Genomic DNA, 21,441 nt, shown 5'->3' with positions numbered 1-21,441 from the left:
TTGTTTCCGCGTGGTATCTGTCAATTATAGCCATGCCAAGTTCTATGGCACCGCTACTCCGTCCACGCTCGGAAGAAGAGGCCCCTCTTTGTTTACCGATTGACTCCTGCGGGTATGACGACCATTAGGCAAAGCACAGATGCCTCCTGGAGGTGGTTCTGAAGCCAGGGGCTCACGCAGCATGCATAACATACCGCGAGGATGTCACCGTCGAGGGCGCTACCTAGATTTCGAGTCACCAGAGGCCGCCTATCCATCCATCTGCCTCTGTAAGTCTTGCCTACCTTGGCTGACTAAACCTTCTCGAGGAAGGGGTGGGTTTGGGCACTTCATCTCACCCTGCCTTGTCGATTATGCTCTCGAGGATCAGTCAGCCTTCTACAGCCAACCTCCCTCAGTCTCTGCCCCGAATCGGCTGTGGCGCCCCCCCCATGAATCTTCTACTGCGCAGGGCTGTGTGCACACGCGGGGATTCTACACATCGCTCGGACGTAGTGCCGCATCATTACGAATGGATTTGAGCACCCCGAAGCGAAGGTAAAGTAAGTACATACCTGGCCGAAGGCGCCGAACCGTCGTTCGCACCGCGGACCTGCGGGGCCGAACGACGTACATGTCCACAGACATACATACTGTAGTCGATATTACAGCGCTGGCATTTCGGAAGACGTGTATCTCTTACACCGGTCGGACCTGCATTTTCCATTTGCCTTGGGTCAGCAAACGCTGCTTAGGAGAGAGAGGGTGGGCGTGTGCGCCTCCGCAGACTGGGTTGTCCGGAGGGGCAGCCATCCTGATACTGAGGCCAGTAGTATTCGGACGCTAGAATACCGTACCGCCCGTGACCCAAGGCTGCGAATCTCAGAAGGGGTCGTCGTCCTCGGCGCCGAGACGGACGCGAGTAACGAGACGATGTTAGGGACTCGGGTCGACATCAGATGGATCTCTGCAAGGGGAGAAATTGGCCACTTAACAGTTGTACACGCATGTTGTGTACGAGCTACCCTATTCTGACGTAGTATCTCTGTCTATGTGAGGATAGTTTTACGCCATATACCCAAAGTCCCCGACAGAAGTAGGCATCGAAATAATATTCCGCCGACAAACGACATAATAATTCCCAGGTTTCACCGAGATTCGCGCCAGAATTGGCCAACTGGCTTCCTTGCGCCATTTGGGCAATGGGTGATCAGTAATTCGATCCAGCCCTCAACGCCGAGGCGAAAGAGGCCACGCTTTGCCAAAGTATGCCTACCGGTATATGACTGGGAGATTGGCGCGCGTGAAAGGCCGAAGCGGAAACCCAACGTGGCGAACATAACCCTTCCCCATCGGCCCCCGCGGAGGAGTGAGCATCACCTAACCACACCTTTGAGCTGAAGTTGTTTGGATATACGAGATACAGCATGGGCAAAGCAATGAGCCAAACGAAGTTGACCTGCCAGTTAGCACTCTGTACCCACCTGCACGTAGGCACCGAGGGCGAAGGTGAGACAGAGGAAGCTGGTGCGTTCCCGCTTACCGCAGCCTTCTTTGACAGCTCTATGGTTGATAGCTATCAAGCCTGCCTGTGCTGACCCGCGCTGACCACTTTCCCGCCACCTCCATCTCATGTCACCACGTATCCTGTGTGCATATCTGCATGGACGTCTGCCTGTTGCATCCTATGTACGCATGTATGCCTTGAGACTACGAACCATGCGCGGCCCGATCCTGAGTATGCAGGCCGGCGGAATCCGTTGGTGGGTCCTGAGGAGACGCCCCGGGAGAGGGGGACGCTGCCCTCATCCGCGGGTGTCGAAGGGACGCGACTATGCGATCCTGTGTGAAAGAGAAAGTGGAAGTGCTCCCCTAATGGAAGTAGGTAGGCAGAGGCACAGGCAGAAATGGAGGGAGGTGAGATTGAACAACACACGGCATCATGGCGTATTCTGATCCATTTCACGATTGTTCTGTCTACCTGTGTACCTGCCTGCCTGCCCGTCAGCACAGCCCAGCCCTTCGCATCTCCCTTTTGCACCCTTTGAGGCTTTGGGCTTCATGCATGTAAGAGGGATCCAAGAGATGCACGCGTGATGTCCGCTGACTTCCAATCGGGCGACTCTTGCTTCTAGGTCGGCACAGTATATACTTCTGTCAGCTCGATGTGCACTCAGTCAATCGACTCGGTTTGGTTTGGCCTTCTCGTGTTGTGACTTGGTATCCTAATCCACGCTGCCAATCTCTCCTTTTAGTAAATGGACCCTCCTTTGGGCCATTCCAACGGGCTCTCAAATGGAGTATCACCATTTTCAGTAGATGAACAACGCACAGCGCAAAGATTCTTCTGTAAGGACCGTCGTGTGCTGCGCCTGCAACTTCGCCCTGAGCGAAGAGATGGCTAACGTGCGGACAGGCTACGGCTACCAGCCAGAGGGTGCCCGTTTGTATTGTTTTCTCACCACGTTTCATTTCTGTTCGTTGTCCTCGTTACGCTGTTCCTGAACATTAGTGTGTTTGCCACCCTGTTGACCTCCTTCTCGCAATCCATGCTGCGAACACCATCCTTTCGTGCCAGGTAGGATGGTTTCCGTGCAACATGATGTGTCCCATGCTTCACGCAGAATCCAACTTCGCTTCAAGCTCAGCCACCCTCTTCAACAATGCGACTTCGCGGATTGCCGTGGCTGACTGCTCTTGAAGCAAGGTTACGACTCGGTCGCTGAGAGCTGCGGTCTCGCAACGGAGGTGTTTAACGCTCTCCCGTAGCATGTCTGCCTCGACGTACGTGCTGTCTTCGACCAGGCGTGGCCGTTTTCGCAGATTTGGCTTGATCGCCATCTCACAGGCTGCTTGATCACTCTTGGAGTTGAGGGAGCTTCGATGAGGGGATGTTTCCAGATCGTTATCCTCGAAGAGGTTGGATACGCTATCTTTGTACGATCCATCTTGGGTTGCGGGGTAGATCTCCTGCTCGTCGTCGTCGTCATCGTCATCGTCGTTGTCATCATCGTTGACTGCGGAGTCTTTCTTGTCAAGAGCGTTGGAATTTTCCACGGATTCTGTAAGGGCCTCGAAGGCGTCTCCGACACACGCTCCAGGTTGTGACATGAACTGAGAGCGAGTGTGAACAGCTGGTCTTTTCGCGTTGTTTGTGGTCTCAAATGGACTTGCGGCTTTCATGCTCGACTGGCTTGTCACCCATTTCGAAACCCGTCTTCGGGTTCGCGAACGTGCTGAGCTCTGCTGAAAATTTCCCTCACCACGACTCATCTCTGTTGCCATAGTCGCAGCGTTCTTTTGTCGTCGTCGTCGCAAAACATTGTTCGGATGTGTTTCTCGGGTTTTTGGCGGCTCTGATTTGACGGCCACTTCCTCAATTCGATGATCTTGTGGCGACGCAGCAAATATTTTGGTAGGCCCGCGATATCGGTACATCGAACACGTCATCTCGTCTTCGACGCTGAAATCACTGGTTGAGTCGCTGTCGCGAATCAAACTCGCATCATATTTGCTGCCGCGCGCTATTTCATCATTGCTCGGAGTTCTGGGCTCGTCCTCGTTGTCAGAAGTTGTGAAAATTTCCTCGTTATGGTCAGTCTCGGGCTCGTCACCAAGACCTTGATCACTTGCGGTTTCATCGGTGTCTCGTTCCTCTGTTCTTGCCATATGATCTGGATTGAACTCAAGGTTCTCATCAGAACTAGCCTCTTTGTTGGACGAAGCTGGACTGCTTAGATCCGTTGCCATAGTCCGCATCCACTTCGCCGCATAGATCACCATCCAACACACATGACAGCCACGAGTGATTGTAGGCCTCTCTACGCCGAAACCGTGGGTATTCCAATCACCGTTTTCTAACCCCTTATCATGGCGAATCACCATATTTGGACACACTTCTTTAGCACCGTTAGGTACAGGGTTACTGTGACCTCTCCAGGTAACACATCGGGTAATTTGAACGTTTGCCTCATCATGATTACAGAAGACATATGAACGAAGGTAATTGTAGGGTGGACATTTATCAATGTGGTAGAAGCACATTTTGAGAAGATGGAGGCTGCTGTTGTAAAGGAATGCCGGGTGAAACGGAGGGCCGAAGGATTACAGGAGGTTGAGATCGTTTTTCCAGAACGTTGTGGTGTTCAAAGGAGAGTGATCGGAAGTAGTGGTGAGCTAGATGTTGTTGAGCCAGTTCTGGTATGCGTCCATGGAGTCCATCAGAGGTCCAAGGAAGTAGACGGACCTTTTCAAAATACTTGTGGCAACGATCAGCAACCAGTATCTCATCAGAGTTGTGTTTGTTGCCAACGGAGTCTAAGAATCGAGAAAGGAGATAGTTGGGTTGCCCTCTGGTGCGGTTTTGGAAAGTCGAATTGGATACAAGTGAAGTCCATCTGAAAGTAAAGTGAGGACTCAATCCATCACTAACCACCAAGTGGATGACCCTGAACGTCCAGTTGAATACAAATCCCGAAGTGAAGAGGAGTCTCTATGAGATTGAAATTTTATTCATTCCTGATGAGTCAGTGGACGGCGTAACAATGACGTTCTGGATTAGCAATTTTGATATATGCACAAGCAATGGCTGATTTGAAGTATCGCCGTTCCTATTCTCCATGCTCTAAACTTCAAAATAGTCCTCCTCAGGATGAGCAGGGACTCAATGCTCAGGCTCAGATTCAGATGTCGATGTCGATGTCTATTCCAAGATCCATGCTTGCCAATATCTCATCGTCCATTGCCGCTTTTCTGATGGTGGGAAGCCCTCCCTTTTTCTTCTCTGCCACAGGCTTGAAAAGGATGGGATTAGGTGTCGAGCTACGTGGAGTACCGTTGGAAACTGCCGATGGATTCGGCGTTGCTGCCCGTGAGATGCTAGCTGCGGCCTTTGGTGTTCCAACACCGTTGACGGGTGTACCAGTCCTGCTGATATCACTTCCTTCGAACAGCTCATCAATACCAGGCGCAAGATGCTTTTTGACTTTTCGTGCCTTCAGCTCAGCCAATTGTGCCTTTCGAACGTTCTCGGCATTCAATCTTAGATTTCGAAGATTTAGCTCAGCCAATCGTTCCTGCTCCTTGTTGACGTAGGTGTTCTCTGCCCGTGAAAGACTTGTCCCATAAGCAAGCTTCATCGGTACAATATTCGCAAGCTGATGCTCCAAATCTGCTACTCGTTCATCATTCCCATCTGCGACCGCTTGGTCGATTTTGGCCCGAATAGCATCCTTTTCCTGAGTTCTGTAAATCTTCTCAAGAAGATCGTTTTGCTTCTGGAACTTGGTTGAAATCTCGGGGTCTGTGAATCGATGATTCAACAGTCGGTTGATTTGGTCGAGTTTTGAGTTAATGAGACCCTTTGTCGGCATCTTCAAGTCATCGTTGGCCATTGTCGATCTGTACCGCCGCCATTCATCATCAGTGAACTTCGACATGGAGCATTCGAGAAAAGACCAAGGTTTTTCAGCCTTTCCATGCCCAGCTCGTATGTACATATCTACAGGGAATGGTTTGCCATTCGACCCAATCATTGCATATGGTTTCCCCTTGGTAAAACCTTTGATCAAGCAAAGTCGATATTCGTTGACGCCAGGAGTACGACCGGGACCAAGACACACGCGGGCATAGCAGTCGGTGATGGCTTCTTCAAAGCCGGGAGTATAGCAGACCTGTGCAAAGTTGTCACGACCAACACGAGCTCTCTGAATATCAGCTAACTCTGCAATCGGGTCATCTTTGGGTGGTGTAGGTGTCCGTCTCCTGTACTTTCGATCATCAAAATCGTTATCACTCTCGCCATCTGCATCTGCATCGCTGAAGTCATTGCGAGGGGAGGCTGGTCTTCTTGCGAATCCATCCTTCTTGCGTTGTTCATCCCTAAGATTCTTCTCGGCTCGTTGAAGTTTGTAGGCTTCGATCGCACTGCTTGCTTCACCGGCACGACCACCGCCCACTTTGGTACGTTGTCGAGTACTCTTTCGCTGGCCATCATCCAAATCAGCGGCGCTAGCTTTGCGCTTATTCTTGGCTGCAGTTTTTGCTTCCTCCCGAGCCCTTGCAGCGACCAGGCGACGCAGGGTGAGATCTTGTTCGTGTCGTTCTACTTGCTCACTCCGTTGTGCCAAGATCTCTTCACGCTCAATTTCTGGTAGGGCCTCGATTTTCGTCTTGTCTGCCGAGTCGTAGTAGAGTTTCTCGTATGGGAAGATAGGTTTCTCAGCTCCTGGGCTAAAATTGGCCTCTGAATCAGATTGGGACATCGACGCGGATTCGGAATGTTGTGACAATGACGATCTGTGGGAGATGTCAGTTCGAGCATATCATTTGAAAAACTCGGAAAACTCACAGGTCATCTTCATCATCCGAGTAATTCTTGCGCCGTTTAGCACGCTTCGTAGGCTTTGCGACGCCTTTTCGAGCCATGTCTGGGGGTGGGGATTCTCTTGATGGCTTCTTGGAGCGGGCAGGTGAAGGAGATTTGCGCTTGGGGGACGAAGGCATGCTCTCTTCGCCAGAGGAGTCGCCTCCGGCAAGAGCAAGAAGTTCCGCATCGAGGTCGGCCATGTTGAAGGCAGTCTTGTGGCGAACAGTGAAGAGTGAAGTGAAAATTAGGTGACAGGCACTGCTTCAGAGACAGGACTGGATATAGGATATGCGGTAAATAGCGGTTAAAGATTAGAATTGAAATTGATTGAGTAGAGATGATGGTGATTTCTTGCTTAATGATCAAGCGGGAAGGGGAGTAAGTCGTTTCAACTCGAAAGGTAGGAGATGACGCAAAAGACTCGGTGGTTTCTCAAAAGAAGGGCGGGGAAAGATGCTGAGTCCGGGAGAGGCAATCGAATGCCCGAATGTGAAGCAAGTGGTAAAGACCGCATTCAAGCACAGTGGGTAATGAAGTCCTGGCAGAACCTTGAATGGGAACATAGTGAAGACATGTTGTTGAGTCACACGAGTCATGTCCTGGGATAAAGGGAGTGCTACATGACTCGGCAAAGTCCGCCGTAGCTACCACCTGATTAGAATAAGGTAGAGTTCTCGGTCACAATGAACATGTCAAACCACCGAAGGAACTTCCTGTCTTCCTGAAGTTATTGCTCGTTGCCTTTGTATCTTCATCGTCCAAGATGCGTCAACAAGGGCTGTTGTTGTTATCGCATCGACCCCTCAAAGTCCCTATATCATGCAGCCATCTCCCAGCATACCGGCAGATGTCTGTACAGAGCACGAATTCCGATACACAACACTCTAAAACCACCCTCTCAGATGAACAAAGGAAGTTCCTCGACAGTGCTCTTCGTGTTAATCAAGCTGGCGAACTTGCAGCCACCCTGATATACACAGCACAGACACCTCCATTGGTCAAAGCACATCCTCAGCTGCGGCCACTCATGAAACACATGTATGACCAAGAAGCTGGACATTTCAAGACATTCAATGAACTGTTGGCCAAGCACCGTATCAGACCCACTGCTATGTATCCTGTCTGGCAAGCAGCTGCATCCATTCTTGGTTGGACAACAGGTATGATGGGAAGAGAGGCTGCAATGGCATGTACCGAAGCCGTGGAGACAGAGATTGGAAACCATTACAATGGCCAAGTGCGGGAGCTTTTCCGGTGGATGCAGGAGCTAAAAGAGAAGGGCGAGGAGCTAGATCCTGAGTTAAAGGTGCTGATTGATGACATCAAACGCATCCGAGATGAGGAGTTGGAACATCTGGATCATGCCCTCGAGAATGATGCAAAAGAGGCGAAGCCATATGAGCCTATCACCGATATCATCCGTTATGGTTGCCGAAGCGCAATCTGGATAAGTGAACGGGTATGACTGGGCGATATCGAGCGAGAAAGAGCGCCTATACTCATTGACGCCACAATTCAGCAACCACATGCGATATTGACCTCAAATCCAAGTCTATAATTCGATCTTTGCCAGGGGTGATAAACTGGCACAGCTGCATCTGGCAAGAGATATTATTTCATCTTGATCGGCTCGACTATTTTCTGGATAATATGGGAAGAGCTGCTTGCTTGACTGAGTCCTTCTCACGACGAGTGATCGGCTCTTCCTTCAGGTCAGAGCTTCCAATTTCGCCACGCTCCACTTTTGGAAGAACGATTGCTGTACATGAAGCAGCCCTTGTTCGAGGTTTGCCAGTCTCCTTGGACTGAAAATACTCCTCACAGAAACGACAACGGCTCATGACCCAATCTTCCGACATTCTCCAACCTGGGCACGTGCCTGTGATATTCATGTTCAATTGCCACTCTGTACCCGGCTTGCAGCGCTTCAACACTTCCATCACGTGCTTTTCATCGCATCCGAAAGGAACCACCAATATTGACCAACACATTTTGGGTTCCCAGGGCAATATGATGCAGTGCTGGTCTTGAAGGTTCGTCAATAGTAGGACAAAGGAGGCTCATGGCAACCGGTGAAACAGGTGAAACGGTATCTTTCCAATGTCTGCGAGAAATTGTCAGTGGGCGAATCATAGAATGGGATTTGGCGCCTTACACAATATTTAGTGTCTGACAAAGCCAATGGAACCAATGAGCACATTGATCGGAATGTTCTGGCTCAAGAATGGAATAGAAGTGGGCGTACAAGCTCGGAGGAAACGTGGGAATTGGTGGGAGAAATTGCTTTCGTGGATGGGATGTTCACGGCTTGGTCGACAAGGATAGCTTTCAGAGAGAAAGCTTGCAATTACAGAATCAGATTGAAGAACCAAAAGTGCGACGTGTTTAAGGACCATGCACTCCAACCTAGAGAGGTCGGAGGGGTGGAGGGTTCCTTCACTCATGGCGCAGTCGTGATACAGTCAGTATCAGTGGTAAGGTGTACATCGGCAGGAGGAGCTGATGACTGATGGCTGCTGGCTTGTCACTGCCTCAACTCTCAACCTTTCACCTTTGTTACTAGGTATCTTTCTGTCCCGCAAGTTTTCATCACACCCAGAAAGCATTAACCATGAGGCACTGGGCTGACTCAGTACTGTATCATTAACTGCCTTCATCTTCTCTCATTAAAGAGGAGCTTGATTCTCTTCAGCAATCATCGTCCTTTATCCCATCACTGTCCATCACAACAATCAGTTCTTAAACTACACCATCCAACATCGCTGCTCCATCAACATGTGCCGATACACACTTTCTACCTGTCCCTACCCAGACCATGATCCAATCGCTGCCCTCATATTCAATCCGAATAAAGCTGAAACTTGGCATGCTTGTGACGAGCCAAAGCCGTGGGGCCGGTTGAGCTGCGGCAACCTCAGTATCGAACATCCAGCATATCCTACAGCGACCGCTATATGTCTTCTACCTACTCGTATCCTCGCTCCACGATCCAACACTATCGAATGTGGAAACGAAAAGCGCGAGCGTTCATTCATTGACGTAAAACCAAGCTCGTCCCGCACCCCTGCCATCGCTGCAAACGGAGACGAGGTCAAACCCCAAAGTGCTCAGTGCCTTTTATGTACCACAGTGCTCAAGTTGGTCTCGACAAAATCCAAGGAACTTCAAAATACTGCACGTCAATCTCTGGCAGAGCTCGAAGAAGCGATGAGCAACAATGCCGAAGTAAGGAAGATGCAGAAAGCAGTCATGGACAAGATGATGGAATTGGAGACTTTGAGACGTGAGACCTGGAAATTGACACACACTTTGCTTGTCAAGGAAAATGACAAACTCAATACAACAGGCCAAGATCGAGGCTCGACGCAGTACTCTTGCGATTGAGAAGCCTTTAGGTTGGCATTGACTCAACAAGCCTGCGATCTCACTAGAATGGAAATTGTACAGATTCACGCACCAAGCAACTTCTAGTTCTCCTCTCCATAGAAGAATTGGTGGGACGGGCCACAACGAAAGGGTTATTATTTGCGAACACGCGAACTTGCACATGAACAGAAAAAAGCATGTCACGTGTTGCTGTGCTGATCAACATAGAAACTCGATAGTCATCATTGCTGGGTTTCATATTGACCTCGATCGATTTTATGTTTGCTTGACATTTGGTCTTGTTTGTCCAAGCATAACGCTATGCCAATGGTCATGAGTTCCATCTGACTAGCAGTTTTCCTTGTCTTCTCTTTTTATTGTTATGACTGACCAAGCCCAGTCTTTCTGGACACCACAATCTAGGTTTTCCCTTCGTTTAGGTTGTAAGATGCAAAAACGTTCCATATGTTGCTGGGTGGTACGCTGTACAGAGGTAGGTGGCTTGGTGAACGATGACGATGACGATGACGTGTTGTGTTGTGTTGTACCCTTCTCCCAAATGACGAGAATCCTGCTCCTTAGTATCTAGTGCCCGAGTAAACGCCCTTCAGGCAGCATTGCCTTGTATTGTCGTCGAGGTGTAGTGTGACTAAAACAGTATATGTACAGGCTGCGGATGAGATGATCCTCATGGGAGGCTCAAGTGCGCCAAATAATGTGTTGTGATTTCGTGCGATTGGGCCCCGTCTATTTGCTCAACCATGCTGCTCGGTTTTGTGCCCGTTTCCTTCCCAAGGCCGTGCTGGTTGGGTCTGAAGTTGCCCACATCCATAGCGCCATGGGCCAGGCAGCTGCGCCGAAAAAGCCCATAAATTGTAGACCGTGCGTTGTCGCGGGAGTGGCTGATACTTTCCAGCAAAGAGGAGTCATCTTGGTAGATTTTTGTTTTGAGAGTTCGATATTAGGATGTAGTTGGGCTTGCTTGGCGGGATTCCGAGTGTTGGAGGTTCCAGTTCTGTGCTGCTGATGTGTTTCGTGGTGTGGTGACTTCCTCCTACCAAATCCTCCAGGGGCTTATGTACTAAATCCATTGCCATATCGTGAGCCATATTCCGGCGAAAGCCGCAGCAAAGTTGTAGGTGTCTTTGTTGTAGCTCATCGATGGTCACGCCAGGTTGTGGTGTGATGATTACGGCACCCCTCGCATCCTCACCTGATCACACCACGAAACCCTCACCTTGACGTAGCAACGCAGGAACAAACTGAGACGACAGCTTGGAACTGGTAATAATCTTTGCTAAATGAAGCAATTAGTTCTTTTCATATCACCTTACCTTGGTCATTGCCAATTTCCTGCCTCGACTGGCACTTGGATCCGGCATCAATAACATGCCGCTCTCTCGCTCCGTTTGCCTGAGTTTTGGGAGCGCTTGTCTGGTTGTGATCGACTTGAAACTTTTCCTCATATTGACATTGTTCACGAACACACAGCTAGATATGATTTCTTCTGCGACAGAGGCTACCAAAACGATTGCTTCAACGTGAACATGCTCTGGACAAATTCCCAGTTCGAGATTGGGCTTTTCTTCTTTCGGTTGAGACGGAGAGAGAAGGTAGCCCGAACGGGAGGATGGTCACCTTCTAACCTAATCTGGTGTTAGTGTATGCTAAATTATTCCTAGCCTGCACTAAGTAGCTGCATGAATAAAGAGGTGAACTTACATCAGCCAAGACCCTGCCACCTCATCCAGGATCCCTTTAGTTGGAGCCTGGCATCGTCAAGCTGACATCTTGATGAGGTCAACAGTTAAGTCAAGGTATCAGAGTTGGCCACTGACTGATAGACTCTCAATTGTACTTCATGTAAAGGCTTTGAGTTTTCATTCCATCGAAAATGTCCGAATCAGCTCCTGCCAATATCACCTCGCGGATGGCCAAGTTGAATCCTTTCTCGAAGTCAAGGCGTGAAGTTGATGATGAAGATGTAGGAGAAGAGATCGATTCTACGACTGTTGCTGGAGGCGGCCACAGCGCTCGCAAGAGCGATGTCACCAAGACCCAACTTAAAGTGAGCCGAGCCATCAGATCGTTTCTTATTGAGGAGAAGATCCTCTCAAAACGAGAGGCCGACCTCGACTCGGAGCATCTGAGTGACGGATTAAAAGCGTTACTCAACAAGCCGCATATCAACGTCCCAAAAGAAATCACCGACAGGGGCCACCCACTTCCCGACTACTTCATCAGTTCAAGCCACAACACCTATTTGATGGCTCATCAGCTCTATGGCACTTCATCCGCTAGTGCTTATGAGACCGCACTTACCGCGGGCGCACGCTGTGTGGAAATCGATGCATGGGATGACGATCAAAATGAAGATGAACCCAAAGTCACTCATGGATACACACTCGTGTCCAATATCCCCTTCCGTGCTGTGTGTGAAACCATCCGTGATGTCGTTGATAAGGAAGCTGCAGAATCCATCAATGCTCAAGGATATCGGGCGGCTCCAATTTTGCTGTCTCTCGAAAACCATTGCGATGCCCATGGTCAACTTCGTCTGGTCCAAATTATGAAAGAGATTTGGGGCGACAGGCTTCTTAGCTCAGCTGTCAGACAGAAAGGGCACGAGGAGCAGCAGGGTACCGGTGATCACGTTCGCCTGGATGAACTAGGTTCTAGGATCGCCGTTATAGTTGAGTATCATCTTCCAGATGAGCAGGATGACAGCAGCGATTCGAGCTCTGAATCAGAGAATGACGAGGAGAAAAGCGCACGGAAGGAGTATAAAGACAAAAAGAAAGCTGCTGTCTCGACAATCATCCCTGAGCTTGCGGAACTAGGTGTCTATGCTCAATCAGTGAAGCCTGCAGACAATTCATGGTATGATAAAGTTGAGCTCACGAACAGTCCTCATCATCCCTTGATCAACCTCTCGGAGTCCGGCCTGGTATCGCATATGCCGACACACAACGACAAAATCGCCATCAACAATTCACAACATCTGATGCGCGTCTATCCAAAAGGCACTCGCATCTCGTCAAAGAACTTGAAGCCAGTCCCTTTCTGGGGAGTTGGCGCCCAGATATGTGCACTCAACTGGCAGACATTTGGAGCGAGTATGCAGCTGAACGAAGCCTTATTCAGTGGCTCCGATGGGTTTGTGCTCAAGCCAGCAGCAATCCGAGCTGGCGGGAATGGCAAGCTGAATACAGGCCGAAAGAGGCGATTGCGACTCCATCTCGCAGGGGCAACAGATGTTCCAATCCCGGCCGACCGTCAGGCAGACGATATCAAGCCCTACGTGACTTGTTCACTTGTACATCCAGATGACCTCGAGGACAAGCCGCAGAAGAAGAAGACAGCTGGATACAAGCAACACAAGCTTGGCCTTCTTCACAGAGGCGAGAATCCACCTCCAACAGACCCCATCTGGAACGAGAAGCTTGAATGGAATTATGATGACAACGAGCTGGTGTTCCTTCGTATCATCTTGAAGAGCGATGATAGCTTTGCCAGGAACCCTATCTTCGCTGTCGCAGCAGTCCGCCTTCTCTACGTGGCGCCTGGTTGGAGATTTATCCGATTGCTGGATTTGAAAGGAAGAGAAACAAGCTGCACTCTGCTTGTGAAATTCGAGTTTGAGGATATTTGAGGTCGATCTCTGTGTTGAGAGAGTCTGAATGATGAGCTATCAGGCTCGTCAAAGCACGGATGGCGACATTCGGGCCGCCATCAAACTCCGTTTCACGGGAGCGGAGTTTTTATCGACCTTGAATCTATGCGGATCATACGAGAAAGGAGAATGAATGAGTAAACGAACGTCACTTTGATTCGTCGGATTTCAATCGGAGTTACTCTTTCTTGACCCTTGTCTTTTCCAGCGCTGCTTACACTTCCCCACTTCTCAAACATGATGTCTCAAGAGACCACGCTGCCATGCACAAGGTCTCTTCCGTTGGGTCTCCTCCATTCTAGGCTGAATTCGTCTCCGTCTACATCTGGGACCAAGTGTTGGCTCCTTCGTCATGCGCTGGACTCAAATGATACCCCATTCAGTCAAATCCCTCAGACCAGATTTGATTATGAGCTGCTTCATGTGCCTACCAAGTGAATGTCTCCCCAACCCAACCTTCCGAGATCCCCCACAACTTCTGTGCGTTCTCCAGGCTCGCGGCGTACGCAGGAACTTCAGTGATTTGGCAGTCACTCATGAACGCTCCACGGCCATCGCTCTCGGGAAGGCTCAGTTTAGGGTCAGTTGCGGCCACCAATGTGGTACTGGCACCTTGCTGCAAGCTTTTGAATACAAATCCAAACTTTGTCTCCAAATTTGGGAGCAATTTCTTGAAGCCCTCATCAGCGTACCTGGTAAGCTCGGTCTTGATCTCACCAGGATTCACACTGATGCTTAGGACACCGTGCTTGGCATAGACTTTGTCGTTGAGGCCGATGGCGAAGAGAGCATTGGCGGTCTTGCTGGCGCCTATACGCGACATACAGCCGCACAAGGTCAGCTTACTAGGCCAGTGTTCCCATGAAGCAATCAATCAATCAATCATCCAAGAGCTGCAACGGCAGGGCACAAAGGCCGCTGGCGCCGTCTATAGGCAAAGAAAGGTTGAGACTCACCATAAGCCGGGAAAGCGAGATACCCATCCTCTTCATCAAAGCTCAAGTCAAAGGCCCTCATCATCGCGAAGTTCGGTCTTTGATCCTCTGGTAGTTGTGAGGCCTTCTTCTCATAGCGTAGATCACCGAAACGAACCCCTGATAATCTGACTCCTGAACTACTGAGATTGACTACTCTCACCGCGCCTTTTGGTGCGTTCTTCGCCGCGGCGATGAGCTTAGGGAAGATCAGGTTAGTAAAGAGGAAATGCCCGACGTGGTTCGTGGCCATGGTGATCTCAATATCATCTTCACTAAACGTGCGCGTGGGGATATTCATGATCCCGGCATTGTTGATGAGCAGATCCACTGTCGGAATGTCTGCCCATCCGAGAACTTCGGCTGCAGCAGCGTGGACGGATTTCTGGGAGCCCAGATCGATTTTGAGGGCACGGAGGTCGATGTTTGGATACTTGCTACTGAGGGCATCGATGCATTCCTGGATTTTAGATGGCGAGCGCCCTGCGAGGATCAGGTGCGCAGGCCTCTGTGAAGCAAAGGCTTCCGCGGTGCTGTAGCCGATGCCCTGCTTGTTGACGCCAGTGATGATGATCGTGCGACCTTTGATAGCTTCCGGAAATGCTGCTGCCACTGTGAACGCCTCTGTCTCCTTGCCATACTCGGCATAGGTGGTGGCAGTCATGTTGTGTATGAAACGGGTAGTCTTGAAGGTTCTCTGATCAAGTATATAGAATAGGATTCACTTGACGAGAAAGAAGTACTTTGAAGTTGTGAATGATGAGAGGCCAGGCGTTGAAATGATCAGATTGTTGCTCGTATGCCGCGAAAGACACAACGCTTCCCAGTCTGCACAACAGTCTCACTTCTCTCTTATATACACGGCACTGGTTGAGTTGCCTCCACGGCGAAAGGGAAATGCTCTGTGTCCATGGGCTAAAATACCAGTCTTATATCCGGTACCTGCATGTTAATCCTACCGCTAAGTGGCTAGTTAGAACTTAGCCGCCCCACCGACTACCTAGAGTGGATACACCCTGGTCATCCCACCTGGGTCTATCGAGCGGAGCGTTATTGCTGTTGGCAAGCAATCGACTATTTGGAATGGACAACCGAGTACGTTTGCCTCCCTTCTTTCTACCAGTGTCTGCCGTAGACAGAACTTGGAGTCTACCCTGATATCCGACTTGGTTTAAGGTTGTTTCCAGATGCATGTCTAGATGGGTATTTGCTCCTAATAGACAATGTTTCCCAATGCGGGAGCCGTTGTCCTCGAGAAAGACGCCTGATGTGAGATCTATGAGTATACGAATGCGAATGATTAGTAACGTAAAGGGGAGCGATCGACAAGCCGCCCGGGTTGGCAGGCAGATCTAGTACTCACATACTTCACGCCACACTGGCTGCCTTGTTTGAATCTTCGAGGCCAATCACTCGTTTGTGCCGCGTTCTGCGGCTTGATGAATATCCTGATTTGATGATGTACTGTTGACTAAAGGCCAGAGATACGAATGCTATGCAATGCTACACGAACAACGGTGGTGATGATCCCTTCTTCCTGGCACCGGAAGCGGAGGTACGTCCTAAACACGAAGGTTCTATCGCCGTGAATTGCAAAGTGGACATTAGTTTCTGACTGTCTTCAGCACTGACTTGTATGTGGTTCTTCACAAATGTCTCGCTCCTCCCAGCCTAGGCTGCTGCTTTGCACATATTCCGCTCCACTCATGCCAACAAGAGCCGGCAGTCTACCCTCCCGGGCCATCGCTTGTCGCTGTTTGGTTTTTGAGATATTGCGGGCTGGCGCAGAATAAACCATAGACCTAAGGGGTAGTGTCACTAATGTCTTTGAAGATACAGGTCATGCGCATTTCGTGCAAGCCGAGACACGTTGTGCATTTGTTTACTGTCGCGAGTACTTATAGCAAATTTGTGCAAGTGAAGAATAGGTGAAATTAAGACTCAAGAGGATAGACTAATACATGGCGCATTGACGTTGACGGGCGGTGCAAACTACACCTGAATAGGCAAGGCTCTCCAACTAAGATTGGTCCGAGAAAGGGCGAACTCGGACGTAAGGTGAGTGACTTCGATTCCACGGGAAATGGCATTGAAAATGGGGTCAAGTCAGGGTCTGATGTCTGTCCTGGTGGAAGCGAGACCCAGCAGCAGTGAATCAAAAAAGTGGCGGCAAAGAAGGGAGTCATACAGGACGCCCCGAAGTATGCCTGTTTTCGACTCTGGAGCACATTGTTAGGGAGCATCGTAGAACGATACGAAAGAGATGTAAGCTCTTCGACATCAGACAGAATTGTCACCACCGCATCCTTGCCGGCTTCGGTAAGCTGAAGTTAGAGTGGCTGCTTTCACCCTTCACCACTGGGTCAATGTGCTATAGGTGGAGAGAGCCTCCCAGGGAATTCGCCGCGGAAGAGTGTACACAGTGCCGATGTACTGAAGAGGCCAATTGAAAGATCATAAGGAACAATATCACCGGTGCTGGACCAGCTGTGAACTCCCTCCGATGAAGCTGGGGCTGGAGTTACAAGGGCTTGAGGTTTGCTGGGTCATCGACAAGTCGGTCGTGGTTTTTTCATCATCAGCTGTTGGTGATGCATTCAGAACTGTTTCCTGTGCAATGAAAGGAACATTGATAGACAGATCCCTAATTCATTGCATGCGTTCCAAATTTCGATGTAGCGACATAGAATGCCGCCACCCACGGATTCGATCAATGAATTTCTGTTCCTTGAACCGTCGAGACATACAGCCCGGGAGGTTGAGAGAGCTAGGCGTTTGTGATAGCAGGCAGTGTCTAAATAGATGCGAAATTTTAGTGTTTCTCGGGTAGGAATCCTACTTAGGAACCTGATAGATCTTCGACTAGGTTTGAACTAATTGGGGCAAACCAGCAGCGCTGATGCAAAGATAGGGTTTTTTTATGGACCACTTCAGCGGGAGGCGAGTACTTAGCAATAGAGTTGGGACAACAACAATGTGTTACAAGTTCCAACCAGGTGATTTAACAAAGGCTCGGAGAGGTTTGAGCAATCCCGAGGTCCTACTTTCCATGACATGCATGCCAAGCTATACGGAATATATTTCCCCCGGCCCGACGCAAGGAATACTTGCAGCCTTGTATCGCCTTGCGCAACACAGATCCAAATTCAGTATCCCCTCCAGACTACCACGTCATACAGCAAAACACGAAGGCAGAGACCTTTTGCACGAATATTTTGCGTAAGGATGCCGGTCAAGCCACTTTCGTTCAAAGGCGACGCAAAAAGGCCCAAAAAGAGAAAGCAGCGCAGTTACGAAGACGAGCACGACTCAGGTCCTCCCGCTACAGTCGACCCGGCCGACGATGACTCCTGGACAACACCCGACCAGGCATCTGACCTCACAGGCCCCACACTCATAGTCCTACCTACCACTCCACCCACATGCCTTGCATCTGACGCACATGGAAATATCTTTGCCTCGCAACTGGAGAACATGGTCGAGAGCTATGCAGAGACAGCTGAGCCGCATGATGTGAGACAAGTGTGGGTTGCCAGCACCGTGGCCGGCACCGGGCAAATCAGCTTCAAGGCAAGTCATGGCGGGTATCTGTCCTGCGACTCGATAGGTGTCCTGGGCGCAAGACGCGAAGCACGAGGCGCGGAAGAAGGGTTTGTGGTCGAAGGCGCCGAGACGGGCGAAGGTCGTCTCCGTTTCAGACTGCGGACTACGGCGTCGAAGACTGCGGACGGAGATCAAGGCCGGCGCTATCTGTCTGCGACGGTAGAAACAAGTTCCAATCCCTCGAGGGTGGACGGCGAGGATTCGATGAAGAAAGTATCCATCTCAATACGTGGCGACGGCGAGGCGGAGTCTGACACCACCCAGGTCGTGTTGAAGATGCAAGCAAGGTTCAAGCCACGTCTGCAACAGCACAAGGAGACCAAGGCCAACGAGAAAGTCAGCCGGCGTGAACTTGAGCAAGTTGTTGGGAGGAGACTTGACGATGACGAGGTCAAACGGTTGAAGCGCGCGAAGAGGAATGGCACCTACTACGAGGAGATCCTTGATGTCCGGGTCAAGGGGAAGCATGATAAGTTTGCCAGCTAATCTAGGGGTTTCCGGCCTCGCGCAGAGTGAAGCAAGAAATAAACCTTTCGATTGCCCCTTCAGAGCTAGCTTGCTACCGCAGGATGTGTCCCTGGAAGAGATAACCGAGAACAATACCAACTCTGAGACGACTAAATGGCGATTACCACTCACGAAATTGCAACGGAATGTTCATCTACTTTTGCAACTCTGCTATCCCTGTCGCCAAGTTCGTACACAACTTGCAAACGACAATAGCAACATCAACTAAACAAAATATCGCCTGTGTGTCCAAAACCAGCCTCAGGTATCATCATCATCATCATGTTCCATAACACATGATGCATTGGAAGGTATCGTTGTCCAGCACAGCAGTTTCTAACCCCACCAACGCTATGCTGCCCAAAAGAACCAAGATGAATCATCACATATATACAACAGAAATTCATAAGTCATTCGTATCTGGGGATTACACGACCGACGACTCGACGCCCTAACAGATCAATCAGTAAGCACACGGGATTTATGCCGGACAAAACTCACATAAAGGTCTTGAAATGTCGGCAGTTCGTGCTTCGTTAGCCTGTTGGTCGTAAGATTGCACTTGTTGGCGTGCAAGTCGTTCTCGCCGCCAGGCTCTCCTGGCAGATATGCCTTGTGACCGCACTTCTGCAGGCATCTCCTCCAACTCATCTTGGGTGGGTCGGCGTCCTACAGGCTGTAGTGCGGATGCTACCCCGTGCGCCCCACTAGCGCTCCCATTTTGGGCGAGCCTGTTAGGGGCAGTGGACATTCTTCGTACGGTACTGCGAATTGCGGCAAGCGGCGTAGGCGAGCTGCTGGGGTTGGATTCTGGAGGAAGGGCCTGAGCTATTCGTCGCTCCCGCATTCGTCTGACCAGTCGTTCCCTCCGAACCATCAAATTAGTCACAATAACAGGACAATATCCTGCAGGAAGCGCTGATTTCTTGCACATCGGACATAATGAGCTATTATCGCGAAGGAACGGATCAATGCATTCAGGATGGAAGATGTGGTTGCAGGGAAGCTCTCGAACGGTTGTTTCACCGTTTACGAAGTCATCAAGACATATCGGACATGTTGACTGCGTGAACTGAACTTCTCTTGGTGCGGATGAAACGCCAGCAGTGGTGTCATTCGGCTCTGGCTTGACAGTATTTTCAGTTTCTCCTGCCTCAACAGTTGTCCCTTCAGCTTTGGGAGTGAAGAGATACTGTGGCATCTTATCCAAAAGGTCCTGGGGCACATTGAGCCTCTTGATGCCTAGGGCTTCGAGGTCCACTTCGCCATTCGCGACACGACGTTGTAGTGCGCGGCGTTGCCTGCGTTGCACACAGTGCATCAAGACAGAGGTCACTAGAACCACCGCGAGCAGAATGGCCAGTACAATAATCAAGAAAACCCAAAGTGACGGGATACCGCTGGACTGACTGATGTCCATCCTTGTGTACAATCTGACTGTGTCGTTGGGATTGTATAACTGTACGAGCTCCTCACCGAATGGAGCGGAGGACATGTTTCCAGAGTATTGTCCTAACTCACCGAGAAGGTAAGCCCCAAGCATCCCCGGAAGGCCATAGATGGGGAATTGATTGGCGGATTTCCACTGGCCTCCATCGTTAAGCGACCACGAGGCATCATTGACAGGCGGAGGCTGGTTGCTTTCGTTGTCTGGATGGAAAAAGATGGCGCCTCGGGCGTTGTCGAAGCGGATGACTTCCAGGTAGGATTGTACGCAAGCAGGCTCGGTCCATGGTGCGACTGCAATTATTGGATAGTTTCCGAGGGGTATATTCGCGCGGGTTGTCACGTTGGCTGGTGCAAGAGACTGGGTTGCATTGGTACATGGTGTATCGGTTGGAAGCTGGGGATAGTAGAGTAGGCCCTGTATAACGTTCCATCTCTGGGGATTGTTGGCCAATAGGGTGCGTATAACACCAGAGGCTCTCAGTGAAAAGCCATAGGCATCCTGATTCAATTATCAGTCACTCATCGATTACCTGTGTGACTAATCTTGCTAGGCATACCGTGACTATCCGGGCGCCATTAGAATTATCGTACTCAGGGTTTGGGATAACAATGGCGACCACGCCAAAGTCTGAGACAGCTACAAACATCAGAATACGTTCATGATATGTAGAATGAATGCAACTCACACATCGTGGCTCAGTGCCGGCCGGCCGCGAGGACGAGTTAGCTGGTCAACGTCTCGAATGCATGCTCAGGGTACTAGTGCGAGGCTGTTGGCTTGGTCCGGGGAGTTGCAGCGGTCAAAGGGTGTTGTACAGCTGCCGACAGAAGGGTTATGGGCGGGTTACTGCATGGAAGATATTGCAACAAATATTCTGGGAATCAACAATCGAAAAGTGGCACAATGGAGACGACAATGTCGATGAGATGACCGAAAGACTAGTGTCGAGGAGGGAGCGCAGGAAGGAAGGTGGCGGTTACAACGCGGCTGGTCTCCTCCCCATGGGTCTGACGGTCTTGTCTCAGCTTCGTTGACGCGGAGTCTCACGTTCGTGCATCATCACCTCTGGGTGCTTCGCCTCCCCAAGCTCGCCTATCAGCCTCTAAGCAGCCCTAAGACGAGTCCATTCGTAGGTTGAGCGGGGCTATTCCCGCCTGGGGATGGCTTGTCTGGGCACCAGCCTTGGGGCTACAGACTTTGGGGAAACCAAAGCTGCTCAAGTGGTCCGTGAGCCGAGCATCAGCATTTGGCGGCATTTGAGGTTTTGGCGGATATTGGCTTGGCGTCACGTGATCTAACTCTGGCTCCGACTACAACTTGCCTCTCAGGCCCTACAACGGTACAGACACACAGCGCATCGAATTGGATCGTCAACATCAATTCTGATTCATCCAAGACACGCGACGCGTCTTCACCTCAATATTCCTGCACTTGAACACTTCGCAACTAATGCCTAGGAATTTGAAGGGCCCAATTCAATCCCCGCCGACGATATGACCCACGGCCGATCTCCTTGATTACC

General features: G+C 50.3%; 8 protein-coding genes across 8 annotated transcripts; 4 read left to right on the top strand and 4 right to left on the bottom strand.

The window, feature by feature from the left end:
* Positions 1 to 2,595: 2,595 nt before the first annotated feature.
* A1O9_00332 (uncharacterized protein) lies at positions 2,596 to 4,023 on the bottom strand (the record flags this gene model as incomplete). The annotated part of the gene is made up of 1 exon (XM_013409496.1): positions 2,596 to 4,023. The coding sequence occupies one exon, from the start codon at positions 4,021 to 4,023 to the stop codon at positions 2,596 to 2,598; it is 1,428 nt and encodes a 475-aa protein (XP_013264950.1).
* Positions 4,024 to 4,661: 638 nt separating this feature from the next.
* A1O9_00331 (uncharacterized protein) lies at positions 4,662 to 6,546 on the bottom strand (the record flags this gene model as incomplete). Its single annotated transcript, XM_013409495.1, has 2 exons — positions 4,662 to 6,276; positions 6,329 to 6,546. 2 exons carry the CDS (start codon positions 6,544 to 6,546, stop codon positions 4,662 to 4,664), a joined length of 1,833 nt encoding a protein of 610 aa, XP_013264949.1.
* A 647-nt stretch (positions 6,547 to 7,193) lies between these two features.
* A1O9_00330 (ubiquinone biosynthesis monooxygenase Coq7) lies at positions 7,194 to 7,811 on the top strand (the record flags this gene model as incomplete). Its single annotated transcript, XM_013409494.1, has 1 exon — positions 7,194 to 7,811. The coding sequence occupies one exon, from the start codon at positions 7,194 to 7,196 to the stop codon at positions 7,809 to 7,811; it is 618 nt and encodes a 205-aa protein (XP_013264948.1).
* A 1,310-nt stretch (positions 7,812 to 9,121) lies between these two features.
* A1O9_00329 (uncharacterized protein) lies at positions 9,122 to 9,706 on the top strand (the record flags this gene model as incomplete). Its single annotated transcript, XM_013409493.1, has 1 exon — positions 9,122 to 9,706. A coding segment is annotated over one exon (585 nt), but the record flags the coding sequence as incomplete, so codon positions are not given.
* A 1,900-nt stretch (positions 9,707 to 11,606) lies between these two features.
* On the top strand, positions 11,607 to 13,364 carry A1O9_00328 (uncharacterized protein; the record flags this gene model as incomplete). The annotated part of the gene is made up of 1 exon (XM_013409492.1): positions 11,607 to 13,364. The coding sequence occupies one exon, from the start codon at positions 11,607 to 11,609 to the stop codon at positions 13,362 to 13,364; it is 1,758 nt and encodes a 585-aa protein (XP_013264946.1).
* A 448-nt stretch (positions 13,365 to 13,812) lies between these two features.
* On the bottom strand, positions 13,813 to 15,023 carry A1O9_00327 (uncharacterized protein; the record flags this gene model as incomplete). Its single annotated transcript, XM_013409491.1, has 2 exons — positions 13,813 to 14,195; positions 14,342 to 15,023. The coding sequence occupies 2 exons, from the start codon at positions 15,021 to 15,023 to the stop codon at positions 13,813 to 13,815; spliced, it is 1,065 nt and encodes a 354-aa protein (XP_013264945.1).
* A 2,561-nt stretch (positions 15,024 to 17,584) lies between these two features.
* Positions 17,585 to 18,448, top strand: A1O9_00326 (uncharacterized protein; the record flags this gene model as incomplete). Its single annotated transcript, XM_013409490.1, has 1 exon — positions 17,585 to 18,448. The coding sequence occupies one exon, from the start codon at positions 17,585 to 17,587 to the stop codon at positions 18,446 to 18,448; it is 864 nt and encodes a 287-aa protein (XP_013264944.1).
* A 502-nt stretch (positions 18,449 to 18,950) lies between these two features.
* On the bottom strand, positions 18,951 to 20,608 carry A1O9_00325 (uncharacterized protein; the record flags this gene model as incomplete). The annotated part of the gene is made up of 3 exons (XM_013409489.1): positions 18,951 to 20,417; positions 20,476 to 20,555; positions 20,605 to 20,608. 3 exons carry the CDS (start codon positions 20,606 to 20,608, stop codon positions 18,951 to 18,953), a joined length of 1,551 nt encoding a protein of 516 aa, XP_013264943.1.
* Between the last annotated feature and the right edge of the window lie 833 nt (positions 20,609 to 21,441).

Source organism: Exophiala aquamarina, assembly GCF_000709125.1.
Source record: "Exophiala aquamarina CBS 119918 chromosome Unknown aczIA-supercont1.1, whole genome shotgun sequence".
NCBI lineage: Eukaryota > Fungi > Ascomycota > Eurotiomycetes > Chaetothyriales > Herpotrichiellaceae > Exophiala > Exophiala aquamarina.
The sequence above is the reverse complement of the archived record's forward strand: the minus strand, read 5'-3'. Positions and strand labels throughout refer to the sequence as shown.